This window comes from Labrus bergylta, chromosome 12 (assembly GCF_963930695.1).
Source record: "Labrus bergylta chromosome 12, fLabBer1.1, whole genome shotgun sequence".
Taxonomy (NCBI): domain Eukaryota; kingdom Metazoa; phylum Chordata; class Actinopteri; order Labriformes; family Labridae; genus Labrus; species Labrus bergylta.
The window spans coordinates 16,478,949-16,494,973 of NC_089206.1; the positions used below are offsets into that span (position 1 = coordinate 16,478,949).

General features: G+C 41.0%; 2 protein-coding genes across 3 annotated transcripts in view; one reads left to right on the forward strand and one right to left on the reverse strand.

Moving 5' to 3' along the window:
* Positions 1 to 10,445, reverse strand: part of znf385a (zinc finger protein 385A) — a 64,326-nt gene extending 53,881 nt beyond the window's left edge. Inside the window, exon 1 of one of the 2 annotated variants that reach the window (XM_065961360.1) lies at positions 10,203 to 10,445. In XM_065961360.1, coding sequence (XP_065817432.1) covers positions 10,203 to 10,215 — 13 coding nt within the window. In that variant the 5' untranslated portion in view covers positions 10,216 to 10,445. Of the gene's footprint in view, positions 1 to 2,562; positions 3,237 to 10,202 lie in introns of those variants that run through there. The other variant, XM_020634339.3, reaches the window with a different exon arrangement.
* Positions 10,446 to 12,690: 2,245 nt separating this feature from the next.
* birc5b (baculoviral IAP repeat containing 5b) lies at positions 12,691 to 14,389 on the forward strand. Its single transcript, XM_020634251.3, has 4 exons — positions 12,691 to 12,854; positions 13,415 to 13,524; positions 13,999 to 14,116; positions 14,210 to 14,389. Exons 1-4 carry the CDS (start codon positions 12,729 to 12,731, stop codon positions 14,297 to 14,299), a joined length of 444 nt encoding a protein of 147 aa, XP_020489907.1. The 5' UTR covers positions 12,691 to 12,728; the 3' UTR covers positions 14,300 to 14,389.
* Positions 14,390 to 16,025: the final 1,636 nt, after the last annotated feature.

Sequence of the window (16,025 nt, forward strand, 5' to 3'; positions counted from 1 at the left end):
CTAAAAGAAGATTCAATACCATGAGCTTCCTTCAGGCATTAGTGTGCGCAATTAACGCATTGAAGGCTTTTTCGACAACATGGCGGCTGGCAACAATGATGCAACTGCCAATCGAGATGCTTCACATCAACAGAAACCAAATGATCATGTTCTCTATCAGTTTGCCATTGTTCTCCAGCTGCCTCACTCTGTTCTCCGCCAAGATAATACACACATGCTTTTAAAGAAAACACACACATACAGCAGCAGCCCCATAACTTGGTGCAAAGCCCATGACAGGCAGGGAGCTAAGCTGGCTGCCTGCAGCTTTGTATACAATTCAACCACACGTCCATTGCCATTATCAGTATAAGGACTGTCATCGCTATCACAGCAGCCAAAGACCTCTGCCAAGGCCCCCGGACTGCCTGCGACGATACTTATCATGGACTTGTGAACACAACGCCGGGCACAGCAAAACAAGGGAAGGTCATTTTCTCAAGGTCATACCGAGGATAAGAAAAAAATAGACGAATACAGATGCTATATGGACACACTCCATTGTGCAAGACATTTTCACACACATACTCATGCCTTAAACACATCAGACACATACAGTTTTAAAGATAATTTTTAAAACCAAAAAAATGAACATCGCAATTAGTCAAAGGTTTTTATCACATCCTTGCAGATTTGTATCTGAATCAGGAATTTTGCTGACTGGAGGTCCACATCAGTGTGCATCAGGATTGTAAAGGTCATTACAATGACATTGCCCTTTTCAGAGGAGGAAAGCAAGAAATGCCAAATCGCTCAGCAGCCACATCATCATGCTAATGGAGCAGAATGTTAGGCTCTGGGAAATCTGAGAAATTATGGAAGACACCTATCTGAGGGATACGATGGGATGTTAACACAGCTTTTGTATATCTGAGCCACAGTGCATTATCTTCACTAAACATAATTCATTCTGCTAAAAAGATCTGCCTTACATTCACTGAAATTAACAGATCCAGACTGTCTGCGAAAGCAAATTCATAGTACAGCACAACAAAAGTCGCATTCCATGTTTTATTGCTCCGACCCAAAGTATAGTGCCAACACTTAAAATACACACACACGATAATAACTACCCTAAGCTAAAAGCATTGCTCTGATGAACGAATCTTACTTGTGTTTTTTTGCAGCAGACAGCTGTTGGGGGTTAAAGCTGCTGTTAACACATTCTAGCCAAATATCAGTTACAAGAGGGAGCTGTACTAACTGCACCCTGATCAAGACTGTGCTTGTCTAACTGTTAAATGATGCTGAAGTCAGGTAAATGTCCCATGATGTCCAGTGAAAGAAATTGGAAATGTAGCCTGTGCGAAAAAGGCTATTAAAAAAAGATAGAAATACCTCCTTGGAAAACAAACAAAAGAAACTTGAGTTTGTGCAAATGTTGCCCTTATTAGATTTATTCTCAGAGACATGAACTTCACTGACTTGCTCAGAGCCTGAAGCTCATGGGAATGCACACTCTTCAAAACCCTGCACACATCAGACTACATGACTCCCTATAATCATTAGAGATGTCTGCCTGAAAAACATGCCTGCCGGGAGAGTAGAGGAGCAGAGCTGCGCCTGAATCAGCCCAGGCATGCGTTAAAACAAAGTGGCCTCTACAGCAGAGAACATAGCAACACACACACACACACACACACACACACACACACATCTACACACACCCAAAACAAATCCACACACACAAATGACCTCACAGCTGTACACAAATTAATAGACTTGAGAACACTTTCACAAGCTGACGTGCAAACACGTACGCACAAGTTCCTCCTATCCACACATGAACACATCAAAGATCAGTCATATTACAGGACTTACAGTAGGAAGTACCCATCCTCTGTGTGTAGAGCACAGAGACCACACAGAATCCCCTCTCTCAGACATGGCCACTATGAGAGCTGAATACTAAAGAAGAAAACGCTGGCTGACTCAGAGCAGAGCAAGCCTGTATAAAAACTTAAAGCTACACTGCTGCAAAGTCACACTTAAATATTTCATGTTTTCTTGAAGAATAAAATGCCATTTGTGACGACATATTGGCACATAAAGGGTTAAAAATGCTGGAGGGACATGTTTTGAAGAAAAGAGGTTGTAAATAATCTAATCCCGTAAAGAATAAATCCTAACTTTGGGTAATTCTCAGTCTAAATCTTTAAATCACTTATCAGAAATCACCACCGCTACTATTTCCTGCAGGACATGACAGTGGTGGAGCCTGGTCATGTGACCAAACAACCTATAATGATACAGCCCGACTCTAAAAACCATGACCTTCCTTGTCATCACTCACACCTGCCATATTAATGACACACAATTAACGTAATTACAAGCACTAACCATGATTTAAAGGTCCATCCCATCATTTAGCATGGACAGATGTCTGTCTGTGTGGAGTGGACACCAAGCAGATCAGACTGTTAATAAAGAGCTGCTGGTGGTTAACATTAGGTAGGGATTACTGATCTAGCAACATGCCTGACCCCTCCAAAATCCCATACTTAGAAAAAAAAAAACACTCACCCAAAATCATGCTGAGTGTTGCCTTTGGTGTCCCTGTGTTGCTGCCCTGTCTCCTTGTTTCGCCAAAGGGACAATGGCTCCAAAATGTCTTTCAGAGTTCCTCCTCACTCTAAAGAAAGAGGCAACTCAGAGAGGCAGCGCTGGATGTGAGGACACACTGCTACTGCTGCTGCTGCTGCACATGCCGTCTCTTGCGCCTGCACTCTCCAGGTAGAAAGCAGAGTGTGTGTGTGTGTGTGTGTGTGTGTGTGTGAGAGAGAGAGAGAGAGAGACAGCGTGTCGTGGTGTGTGTGTGGAGAAGGAGGAGAAGGAGGGAGGTCCAGTGTCTCTGCAGTTATGGCTCAGGTAAGCCTGAGGACAGTATGGAGGGGGGTTTGTACCACAGAGGAGAGAGAGAAAAGGGGAGTCAGAGAGAGAGAGAGAGAGAGAGAGAGAGAGAGAGAGAAGGGGGAGCCTAAAGTGTGACAGCCAATCACAAGGGGAGGCTACAGAAGCAAGATCTTCTTCTTCACAGAAGCCAGGAGGAATTGCAGAGGTCTCCAACAAACAGCTGACAAGCAAATCTCTTCAAACAGTGTAAAATCAAAGGCAGCTTCAGATGTCTTCCGTGCAAAGACGGTACCTGCTGTAAAACAAACACTCCCTCTCTTTCTCTCTTCCCCTGGTTCTCTCTCTCCCTCTCTCTGCTTCTTGTTTTTTGGGGTTGTGTATAACCTAAAGGCACCTTACATGCCTCTGCTCTGATTGGTGGAAGCCTGAGCCAATGGGAACGGCAGCACACGCCTGTCATCATGCAGAGTGGAAGTCATAAAGGAGAGACAGAGCTTGACTGAAAATGCTGTCTTCCCTCCCAAAAAAAACTGTTTCTCCCTTTCATTTCCATTATTATTCTCACCCGTCTCCGCCCTAAGGGAAGCCTTTATTGTCAGATCTGTTTAATATCCCCTCCACCCCCAACCCCCTCTTCTTTCTCTCTGTCCTTTGGCTCCATGTGTATGTGAACTTGTTAAAGGATTAACCTTTCATCTGTTTGGCTCTGTTTTTTTTCTTTTTAACCCCTTCTTCCTCTTCACCTGTCCTGGCAAGGTTATGCATTTTATCAACTCTGTGTTTGGAATTTTAGGACTGGGAGTTTGGGGGCGTATAAGGGTTGGCAAGCAAAATGGGAGAGATGAAATGGAAAGCGACAGAGCGGAGGAAGCAGAAGAAGGAGGGGCAGAGATTAAACTAAATACAAACTGACAGAGCGATGAAGAGATGTGGAGTGACAAGAAGAGACGACCAGGAGGATGGAATACAGAGACAGAGACGGTCAGACACAGGAGAGGGGCTGCATAGAATTGTGGACCATAGCAATGCACTCACTAATTAAAGAGAAGCTTCACAGCCCGCTTCTTACGGTCCACTTCTCCTAAACCAAGAAGCCACTCAAACAAACGTCTGGTGTCACGTCAGAGCACTACTCCTTCTCTCCCTCTCTTTCTTCAAGGATAGTTAGAGAGTGACTTTTTTTTTTTAAATCACACAGCCACAGCGTTATTGAGACACTCAATGCCTAAGAAACGTCTTAACAAAGCTGTCAAAAAATTAATCCCCTTGGGCGGGCATGCTTGCAAACACACAGATACAAACACGTGAGCCTGAGGCTACAGAAAATGCTGCCTGATGTTCATAGTGCCTCGTCTTGTCCTCCTCTCTCCTTCTGTCTCCCCCCCCCCACCCCGCCCCACCGCTGCAGCCACCCTTCTCATGCTCTCAGGCTGAGGCTGTGAGTCACAGGGTGTTGGAGTGAATACTAAAGAGGGTGGCTGACACCTCCAATACCTCTCCTCTACACAGCAGCTCCACAGCCTACATTTAAGCCCTTTGTATGTAAACACTGGCAGAATGAGGTGACACAAGCACGTTGTGACTCGTAAGGTGAAATCCACTGGTTCAAAGCTGTTGGTGTTATGAAATATATAATAGCTGTTACCAAAGGTGCACATGAATCCCACTTTAACAACCAAGATCCATCATCTGCAACAGCAATAAAGAGTGACAAAAAGTTAGAGGATAGGCAGAATTCTAGTTTGTGGGAACTTGGATGAAACAGACAAACAAACAACAATTTTGTCCAGAGGAAATTGACCAAGCACCAAGAATATTAGTTTTTGAGAATGGGACACAAGCAGCTGGAACAATAGTTATCATCAATACTTTTCAGCCTGCAAGTCCTTCCTTGAGCATCTGTGTGTGTGTTTGTGTGTCAGCAAAAAAGAGCTGAGATAGGGTTTCCTCATTAGTTGTGTTGGTATCAATAATTCAGAGCCAGTCCTTGTTGGTGTTCAATGGGCCGAGTACTAATGTGCTGTCGGGCCAACAGGGGCCCAGGGCCCAGCGCCACATTAATGGATGTCATGATGAGAAGGTGAAATCGGAGTGTGGAGATCCTGTATCATCCAAAGTTAAGAACAGAGAGGAAGGAGGGGGCAGAGGAGAGAAGAGTAGGGGAGTCCAGGTGGGTGAAGACCACTGGGAGGAAGACAGATGGTAATACAGGACAGGTAAGCGATCAGAGGGAGCAAGGAGTAAGAAGTCAGGGGAAAGAGACAAGGAAATTGGGCTATTATGTCCATTCGGTTGCCCTTGGCTACAGATCAATCAATCTAAAGATGATGTGCTGACCTAAATCACCTTTGTATGGGCAGTCATCATGAGACATGTTAAGTGGCCACTAGGGGAACATTTCTAATGATTAATGATCTGACATAATTTCATTATTCATTTCCACATCAGTTGTTAGAAGTATTTCTCTAAAATCCTTGTGCAATCATGTTAGCGGAAATTAAATTTAAAAAAAAAACACAGTATAGTGCTTTAATTTACAGGTCCGTATCTAGCAAAGAAAATGCGTGGAAAATGGTTCCGAATTTGGACTTAAGTATAAGGGGAATATGATTTCCATTGAGACCTACTTTGAGATTTATGTATGTTGAATTGCTGACTACAAATCTAGAATTCCGAATTTCAGGATCAATAAAGTATCTATCCATCTATCTATCTATCTATCTATCTATCTATCTAGACATACTTTGACTTCTTAACGCTTCACACATAACGCTTAAAAGAAATCTAAAATAAATGTTGAAGAATTACTCCACTTCAGTCAAAAAAAATTAATAAACAAAAAAATTCAGTCAGGAGTGTTTCATGCCAAGCTCATCTGTTGTAAAAATCAAATAATAATTTACTCTGACTTTGTTTTGCACCTCAGAGCTACCCTATCTCAAGATGGTGAGGTTAGGAGAGATAAGTGGATTTTCACCACATACGTGTTTTTCTTTCTGCGGTGTGAGCATCACGATACCTGTCAGCTATTTTTCAAACACACCTACACACACAGACTTGGTAATGTTGCTTGTGAGGACATTGCATTGACTCACACTCTAGGTATCATACGCCCAGCCTCAACGCTGACTTAAAAGTGAGTCTGATTTTTATTAGAGTTTGCCTTGGTATAGGTACAGAACAAGAAACATTGTGTAGATAGTAATAACTTGTTTTTTTTAAACAGAACATTTCAACAAACTTAGTTATAAAATAACCATTGCACTGCGACAACAAAATAAGTCATTGCCTCCAAAAAGGTAGCTTTTTGGGAACCAATTTTAAATGTGAAGTCCCAGAATGTCATTATTACATGTTAACACACACACACAAACACATATAAAGGAAGTGAGGGGACTCAAAGGCTGAATCCCGAATTCAACACTCATGGACATTGAAGTGCACTCCTGTTAAGTGTGTGATTGCTTAGTGCTGTCCCACAGTCGAATCCTCAGGCTCATGAGGACTCTGGTGTGAACTTTTCTTACACACATTTTGCGAATCACATTTTGGTTATGTAAAGGATGTGCATGTCCAGCCCTAAACATAATTAAAGCAAGTATTTTACAGGAGTATATGGGTTAGACAAAGCAAGCACTGATGTGACAGAATTTATTTAAGTTTAACTAAATGTTAGATGGACATGAGCTTAGCTCTTTTCTATTTTTCTGACCACCCAAAGCACTTTTTACACAGTATGTCACATTCACACATACACACCCACACACTGATGGCAGAGGCTGCAATGAAAAGAGTGTATCAGTATTAAGTATAACTAATCCCATTCACTGGCGCTGTAGTGGGAGCAATTTTGAGTTCAGTGTCTTGCCCAAGGATACTCTGACATGTGACTGCAGTAGCTGGGGGTCGAACCCCAGACCTTCCAGCCGAGAAAAGACCAACATTACCCCTGAGCCACAGCTGCCTGTTAGTGACTGCATGTAGCCTTGTTATTGCTATGGGGTTATATATAGCATGTTTGAACAGTTGTTTGTGTTTTTCAGTCATATATTCATGAAGTATTTTACTTGTCAATAATTTGCTTAGTTATATATTCAATGGAGTTTGGCTTTTTTCTTATTATATAATGACTCATTTGTTTCCATGCAACATGTGATATATAGTGTCCCATTCCTAATTTTGAATACTAACTCAAGCCCTCAACCACACACTGCACACCTGACGCCGTTAAAGTCCATGATGTTGGACAGGGTGGACATTGGGATTGGGTCAGCTCTGAATCTGGATGGGGATTGGCCTATGCTGCCCTCTACTGGTGTATATCGGTCAACACAGGCTTGATTCCCTTTAAACACAGTCTGGGAAACTGTCAGAGTATTTCTGCTTAGAAGACCCTGGTGCTAGATGGTGCTGGGTGTCTGGAAAATTTCTGTGATGAAAATTGACGTGTAAACTGAGAGGCTAAACTGTCCCCAGAGCCATGTCAACACACACAGGGTTAAATAAGGGGGGCTAAACAGACATGAGGCACAGCTGGTTCAGTATTCATGGTATGTGAGAGGGTATGAGAAGTATATGCATCTCATGCAGAAAACGATCTTTAATACAAACTTACCGAAGCATGTCCTTCTGGACGTGTTTATTGTCAACAGAAAAGAGAGTCAGGCGAAGTGCAGCAGGTCAAATGTAAGAGATATATCAAGCCTGAGGGAGAGAGAGCGCCAAACTCCTCCATTCATACAGTGATATTATCTGTCTTTCTTTTCTTTTTCCTGCAGGGGAAAAACCCAGTAAATCTACAATTACTGAAATCCAGACAGACTGTAACTCACTCTCCTCCACAACAGCTCAAACACAGTGTCAAAATGCAACTTCTGTTGATCATAAATTCTCGTCATATTTCATGAGTTTGGGCATGCAGGAAATGTTAGTTTGCCTTTTTCTTTTCCCTGGAATTTTGTGTGGTGCATTAAAAGGATTTTTTGTTGATACAGGGTTCACACCTTGGTCGCATTTCATTCTTGAGGTGTCTCCTGGCAGTGTGGTGGTGAATTTAGAGGCTGCCCATGAAGGTCAAAGGTGAAAGGACAAGGCAAGCACAAGGCATCATCATACTAACACCACCCCCACACACACACACACACACACACACACACACACACACACACACACACACACACACACACACACACACACACACCCCTCCCCCCATAATGTGGCAAAGAATTAATCAGGGCTAGCAGGCAATAAACCACAGCTTATTAAAGTACAAAAGGATATAGCAATGTATGTCTTCACCAAAAATTGAGTCTGTCAGGCACATATTCCATCTAAAGAGTGACGATAGAGTAAACCAGCTCAGTATGAATGAAAAGACCTCTACATTCCCCTTGAACTGGCCCGAGCCTGCAAGTCTGATGGTTCAGCATATCAGTTTGCAACTGTGACGGATAATCAGCTCACTAAATTTAGACTATTGATCAGGTGTGGATATGTGCAGGAAATACGGCCAGCTGTACAGTACTGCACGTCCTCAGAAAAAAAACTGAAATAAATCAAGTGATGTGAGTTTTTCAAATACATTTGAAATTCTTTTGTTTGTGGATTTTAAACTGTAGGTGTTGTTAACCCTCTTTACTGACATGCATAAAAGAGCAAAAGGTGAGTTAAGAAACTTTAAAGTAATGTGTCACCATAGAGACAATTTCAGTGTAACTAAATACTGTACTGTCTTTGTGGTAATTGACTACCTGTTTTAAACAGGTCAATATGGGAAATAGTTGTTAAAAAAATACTGTTCTAAGTATGAAACAGATAGAGAGTTGGAAACCATTTTCATACAAAAATATAAAACATGCCCCAGATTTCCAGAGTATTATATAACTGCTTGTCATAAATAAAGACAGGTTAGACTGTTTTCTTTTTTTTTCATGTCACGACAAGAATCCTCAGCAGTATATTTAAATTTACACAACCCTTTTCAGATGTGGTACATTTAGAATTTGAGCATTAATTCATTGAGAGAATATTATCAGCAGTTGTTAATCAAGCTCACACAACAGGAAATCTAATTTCTCCAGGTTATTGGTTGCCGACTGAACGAAACAAAACATTTGACAAGACTTGTGCACTGGGACACTGAGATGTACTTTGGCTGCTTTGTGACATGTTTCTAAAAAGATAAAGAAGAAAATCCCCAGCTCAGTCAATAAAGAAAGAATCTGTAGTTGCAGCCAAACATTGTAAGTATGACATACTCTCAGTTCAAAATGTTTTTATGCCAATACAGCTTCCAGGGGAAAATAAGGAGAGTCTGCAGTTTTTTTAGGATTCATGGGTGCATGTGTACACAGGTGGGTGTGCCTTCCTGCCAACAGAGATGGAGAATGTTGATGTTGACTGTAATACAGTCACACATCCATGACATTTTTACAGCAGCACCAGAGAACAGAACGCCCTTCTTTCCAACCACATTCAGATCACTCTCTTGCACCACTTCTGATTATTATTCAATTCACTTAAAACGTTGCTGTATTCATTTCTGTTGAGCTGTTTCAAACAGATACAATACTGTGGCCCACACACTGCGTGTCATTATTATGCAATGCTTAGTGTACTTCAGCAGTTCAAAGTAATTATCTCTGCCTTAGATCATAGTCTATTTCTGAAGCTAAGACATTCCTCAGCTGAGAGTGATGTGGAAGATGATCTCCACGGAGGTCAAGGGTCAACTTCATCCCTGCTACAGAGTGTAGTCTCCTTCACACACTTATCAGACAAACATTTCATTTTTAACTCGCTTTTTTCTGATAAAAAATAATACTGAAGATGCAAAAACTATCATGAACAAGTTGCACACAAACAGCTACTACTAGCCCTGCAAACAGACCCACATACTGTATGTAAACCTGCACGCACATACACACACACACACACACAAGATAAGAACAGCGTCTCTCGACTTTGCAGTGTTCCGTCTGGGTGCGAGAGCAGCAAGAGACAGGTGGGTCTGTCATGGCATTAGTCAGCTCTAAGGGGACACAGTTATATTAGAGCCGAGAATGTACTCCCTGTATGAAAATCATTAAATCACATACACACATTTGATCAATGATACTTTTAAACAAATGTATATTTATGAGCGCATCTTTACATATTTTCAGCACCCAAAACTCACACAATCTTTAGCTTGCATATGCTCCAAAAGGAAGAAGCAAATCTTGTTCTCGCTCCGTGCAGAGACAGTACTGCATCATTTCAAATAGAAGCAGACACACGCAAGAGTAAATGGTAATAAATTGCTTTCTTACCTGTGCTCCACATTGATAGCACTTCTGGTCCTCCTGCTGCTCTTTCGTAGTGAATCTCCAACCCCGAACAGGCGCACTGGGAAACCACTATTTCCTCTGTGAGACTGAAACCAGTATGGGCCCCGCAGGTGGAAGATAAACAGCTTGAAAGGTCTCTAACTTTCTCATTAATTTGAAAAGATTCCAAGCAGAAAATAAAACGTATCTCTACACCCACAGTGGCAATGTAAAGGACATTTGAGAATAGAGACCACGAACATCACCTCTATCACCTCCCCTCCACCTCTCTACATCCTCTCTCCTCCCTCCCCTCTGTGTCACTCTCAGCAATGTGTGAAAACAAAGCCAGAGCAGGAGATTCCTGCAGCTAATCGTGGGAGACTGTAATAAGCGAGGGCAGATGTATCATAAGGACGGAGACAGCAGAGGGTGGATGGCAGAAGTAGAGAGGACACTGGATGAGGAAGAATCAAATGTCAATGGAGGCACGAGGACTAGAAGTGAGATACAGTGCTCAGGGGGAAGATAAATCCCTATCTGTAAATTTGTGGTTCAACACATGGCACAAACACTTTAACAGCCAAGACTGTCTCTAAAAGGATCACGCAGAAGGAAGGCAAACTGTGAAACCTTATACCTATGGTACAGCAAAAAGTTTAAACATATGGAAAGCTAACACACACATACTAAAATTCAGAGGTCAATGCTATTCTGCAATGTCTGCAGCCACCCACAGTACAGGCCATGTACAGTAACATGCAATGTACAGCAGATGTCCAATTCATTTAAAGTCTTAACTGTAAAATAAGGAAAGTGTCCTCTCACATCAAAACTATTTTGAATATTAAAATCAAGAAAAAGTGCTCACAAAGGCTCTAAGGCAGAATCATTTCTGAAAAGATGACTGAGTATTAGTGAGTGATACACATATTCAAATCATTAAGTCTCAAGCAGGCAGGCTTGGTTCAGCTCCCTGCAGGTTCTCTGCTGTAACATAAGGTTAGAAGGGGAAAAGGACAGCAGTTTACACTTGTAAGCACATTTCAGCACTCAGAGGCCCTGAGGGGTAGTGTTACAGGGACACACTGCTCATCAGGACTGTCCCTGTCTCTCACAGTCATAAACAGGACGGCTAAGTTGACAACACAAACCGTTAAACTGCAATGTTGAATTATGTCTATTATGTCTAAGCCCAAAAAGTGTGCTTTGAAATATAATCTTTGTAGTCATATGCACACTTGTGACTGCGAGTGAAAGCAGAGTAAGTGGTAGAGCCTTTAATACGATCTGTTTTCTGGTATAAAGAGGGAAATAAGACGCATTGAAAAAGGGTATTTTTCTTTTTGATGCTTCATAGCATAACAGGCCTGGAGAAGAGAAAGAAGGGAGCATTCATCAACACAACGAACAGCTTGCTGAAATGTCCAACAGGGGGAGTAATGTTCCTTTACTTTCCAGGTTTACTACTTTATCAGTTGATTGAACTTAATTGTTTTATAATAGATATGATTTAACCTGATAAAAGGGACAATACATTGCTGTTAGTATATCCTCATTATTTATTTGTGGTTTCATAAAACCTATAGTTACTAATATCATAAGATTATTTAAAATTACAGTTTTTACAGTACAACATTTCCTCATTGTGATACATAGAATTTAAGTTTTTACACAGAAAATAAGCTGAAAAAAGACTCGACTCAACAGTTTTATTTAAAATGTAACTGTTGACAGAAACTGGCAGGTTTAGTATAACCTCACATTTTTACTCCACCGAACACTTTTAGTAAGAGAGAACAAAAACCCATTGAACAGGCCAATCACATAGAACGCTGTGTCATGAGTTTATGAAATATTCACAACATTAGCAGGGGAGGGTTGCATGACCTTTTGGACATAGGAGAGACTATTTTTTAATCTGACATCACACCAAAAAACATAATGCACCAAAATCCATGTTGTGGGTTACACTGACCCACATCAGACTGGGATTATTATACCTGTTAGTGGGTTGAAAAAAAATGTATAAATGCGAATTAGTGGTAAAGATACAAACTGGAACTTAAATGGTTCATTTTTAAATTCTAATTAAATTAGATAATTTTAATAAAAACAAAAATTCAAAAAAGAAGAAGAATTACATTTGCCAAATTGACATCATCGTGGTGCAGATTTGTAAAAAGTTCAATTGTTTGTTCAAGTTGATATTTGTGATGTAGGACGGCCTAGTGATACATACAGGCTTGATCAAAAGTAGTTGGACAACAAAGTACTAAAAACCAAAACAACAGAACAGTTCCTGCACACACGATCGAGAACCCCTACGTTTTCATGTAGCATCTGTAATAATGATTAAGGTGCAAGTAGAAATTTGAGCTTCTGCTTGGAGTTACCTTACTCTGTGACCCTGCCCACTTTAAATTCAATCAGAGTCCAATCAGCCAAAACTGGAAACACCTGTGAAGTCTCCACATAAACAACTGCTCTGTGACCAAAAGTAGGTTGAATCTTAATTTGGGGTCACAGATGGCAAGCATAGACATACTAGCAAACAGGTTTCACTCATATGACAAAATGTACATTCAGGACTTAAGGGAGCAGAGCTTTGGAGACTGGCCTTTTAGAGAGGAATGTAACTGCACGCCTGAAAAGGTAAAACAATGTCTGCAGTGGAGAGCCTGTGAAGTCTGCTTGTCCCATTATGAAATGATTTGGAGGATTTTGTGTTCTCTCAGCTCTCAGAAATAACACCAAATTTGATGTAACCAAATCAATTCTTGACAATGTCTGATCATGATATCACAGGTATACCCCAGCCTTGTTTGCATAACCATACCACAGCCTTAAATCCAAGGATGTGACAGCTTTGTGATGTATATCTAAGCAGGTGTCAGATTTAGTTTCTTACAGCATTAGGTGACGGGTGCGCAGACCCTTGACCCACCCTGGTCAAGTCATGATCGATGAGCTGCTGACAGCACACTCGATGATGCCATGTTACCAGCACTCAACCCGCCTCCAAAAGGAGATCCTCCTCTTGTTTCAGTCTCCCTCACACAGCCATGAACTTGTGTTCTTGAATTGCACTTGTCATCTCTGTCATAGAGCTAACAGCTCATAAAATCCCTAATTTTATTGCTTGTTTTTAAATCACAGTAGTATCAAAAATAAGAAATAAAGGTATGCATCTGTTTGTTTTTTTGTCTCTGCAGATGGCCATGGCTGGGTTTGTGCACTGCCCAAGTGAAAACGAGCCTGATGTTGCATGTTGTTTCTTCTGTTTGCTCGAGCTGGAGGGCTGGGAGCCGGATGATGATCCCTGGTGAGAAAAGAAAAAGCATGGCACCTTATAAGGTGCCATGCTTTTTCACTGTAAAAAAAAACAATGTAAAATACTGGCAGTTGTGGTTGCCAGAAATTTACCGTAAAAAAGACGGTGACAATGTATAAGACATTACGGTATATTGTTTGGGCAACCGTAAATTTTACGGTGTACCTCAACTTATCTGTATATGAACTTTTAATCACAATTAAAGCCAAAAAAAAGTGTAAATGGTGCAGCTCAGCTTTAATTATTGTGTACTAACTCAGAGCTGAGGATTCCACAGCCATTAAACAGACAGATTGTATTATACACATCAGCATAGTGAATTAAAATAAAAGATGGCTGCCACATAGACTTTATCCTGTTCCAAAAACCACCTTTGAATATAAATTGTACTGCGTCATTGAGCTAAACGTCAGATATTATCTCTATTATCTCTACTGTCATCGATAATGGGTTTTTTTGACCAAGGTCTGAACATGTAAAGCGCTCCCCTAACTGTGGCTTCCTGACCATGAGGAAAGACGTCACCGAGCTGACTGTAGCTGAATTCTTCCGCAAGGAAAAGGAAAGACTGACAGTCTACCTCGTAAGTATACAACGAAGATCAAAGAGGAGAGGTTTAACTGAAATAATCAAGCAGATATTCTCCAGATTCTTTTTTTTTTCTTTTTCTATCCAGAGAAAGGTTTGTCATAAGAAGATGGCATTTTTGCGGGATGAAATAGACCAGACACTTGAGAGCCTTAAATCTCAGTTGGAGTCTATATGAGTGGAATCAAATTTCCTGTCTGTTTTACATTATCTTATTGTTTCATGTGATGGCAATTTTAAAAAATTCAATAAAGTTAATAGGGCTTCATTTGCTTGTAGTATTGTCTTTGACCACAAGATGGTGCATTTGGCTTAATGCATCAATGTCCCCTCCTCACAGACTCATTCTGCAGTCTCACACTCAGACCTTCACAAAGGCAATCTGTAATGAAAGCACACATTGAGCAGGATCACAATGTGGGCTATATTCCCTCTTTTCAAACCAAATACTTACCATTTTCCTGAACGTGCCACCATCTCTACCACCCCTTTTCAAACCTTGACCCTGGACAGATGGCCTAAAGCCCCTCCTTTTCAATACCAACTGTTGCCCCAGTAACATCTGTTACATATAGGGGGACAGTGTGCGCCGAGAGGGCTCACCAGGACACTCGCTTAACCCCATGAGGAGAACTGAGATTTAGGAAATGCTGAAGGAGGCTGCAGAAAGACAATTGAAATGATGGTAAAGGTGCTCATGCAGTAAACACTCTGAGAACGCTCTGTCACCCTGGATGCTTCACTGCTCTTATTCAGCATTTCAGGAAGCAAGAGTTTAACACTGATATTTGCCAAAGTGAAGTCTAATGAGTTTTAAATTTAAGATATTGGTTCTCAGTCGTCTGTGTCTGAAAGGAGGCTTGCAGGATTAAAACCTGTTAGCCCTTCTCCAACCTTCCTCTGTTGTGGATTAATATCTAATGTAACACTCTGGACACTGAGCCCAGATCAGCTGCTTAATTCTTCTTTATCCGCTCGCTGCAGAACAAATTGAAGTGAGAATATTTTGGCCCAAAAAAGTTAAATACGCAAAAGTGATGTAACATTTCCAATGAAACTGCTTTGCGTATATGTTTTCAGATAATTTTCTTGCGCTCATATAAAATTGTTGCTTTTGCAAGATATTCACTCAGATATTAATATTTTGTCATAATGGCCAGAAGTTAAAATTTTCGAAACAATCAGCTGTCTTCTATCGAAGGGAATATCAAAGGAAAATGCAGCAGATACGATTCCCAGAACAATGAAGGGTGAGAAATAGGATATGATTTGATTCATGGTGTGGTATTTGCATAAATACGCAGATTATGAAGAGTGTTTACAGTAATTGCTAATGTAACTCTAATCAGGGTTTATACCCACATCCATGTCAATCCACTTATCTATTTGTGCTCCAGAAAATGAACAAAGAGAACAGCATTATGGGACTTCTGTTGCTGAGTGGCACAGATGTGATAGATGGGCTTATGTGTGGGAACGTTGCAAAACTGATGATTTGATTGGATCATCACTAAAGTAGGGGCTTCATATGTTTTCTCCCACCCCACTTTATTGCATCTATTAATATAAATCCGTTTAAAACAAGTCATTAAACTAATAGGAATCTGCATTGCTCTACTACACATGGATTATTTTCTAATCTAATTAATATGCAGTGACAAAGGCCTCCTCTGTAGATTTCTAATTAATATGTTTCAGCGAAACAAACTGTAAACAGTGAGTGTAGCAGAAGGAGAAATGGACAGATGTTACCAACAGAAAGTTTACAACTTGAGCTCTCCATCAGGCCCCATCTGTTGCTTCTGCGCCGGGTACCTCCCTCTGACCCTCCTTCAATGCTTCTCCTCGCTCCTCAGCAGCTACTTTTAGTAAACCCTGATGCTCCATACACTGATTGCACCAGG

Excerpts from the sequence above, each read along its gene's own strand:
- birc5b (XM_020634251.3), top strand. The coding sequence starts at position 12,729 with ATGGCAAGCATAGACATACTAGCAAACAGGTTTCACTCATATGACAAA. Across the intron at positions 13,525-13,998 it reads GAGCCGGATGATGATCCCTG|GTCTGAACATGTAAAGCGCT; the intron begins GTGAGAAAAGAA and ends TTTTTGACCAAG. Across the intron at positions 14,117-14,209 it reads AAAGACTGACAGTCTACCTC|AGAAAGGTTTGTCATAAGAA; the intron begins GTAAGTATACAA and ends TTTTCTATCCAG.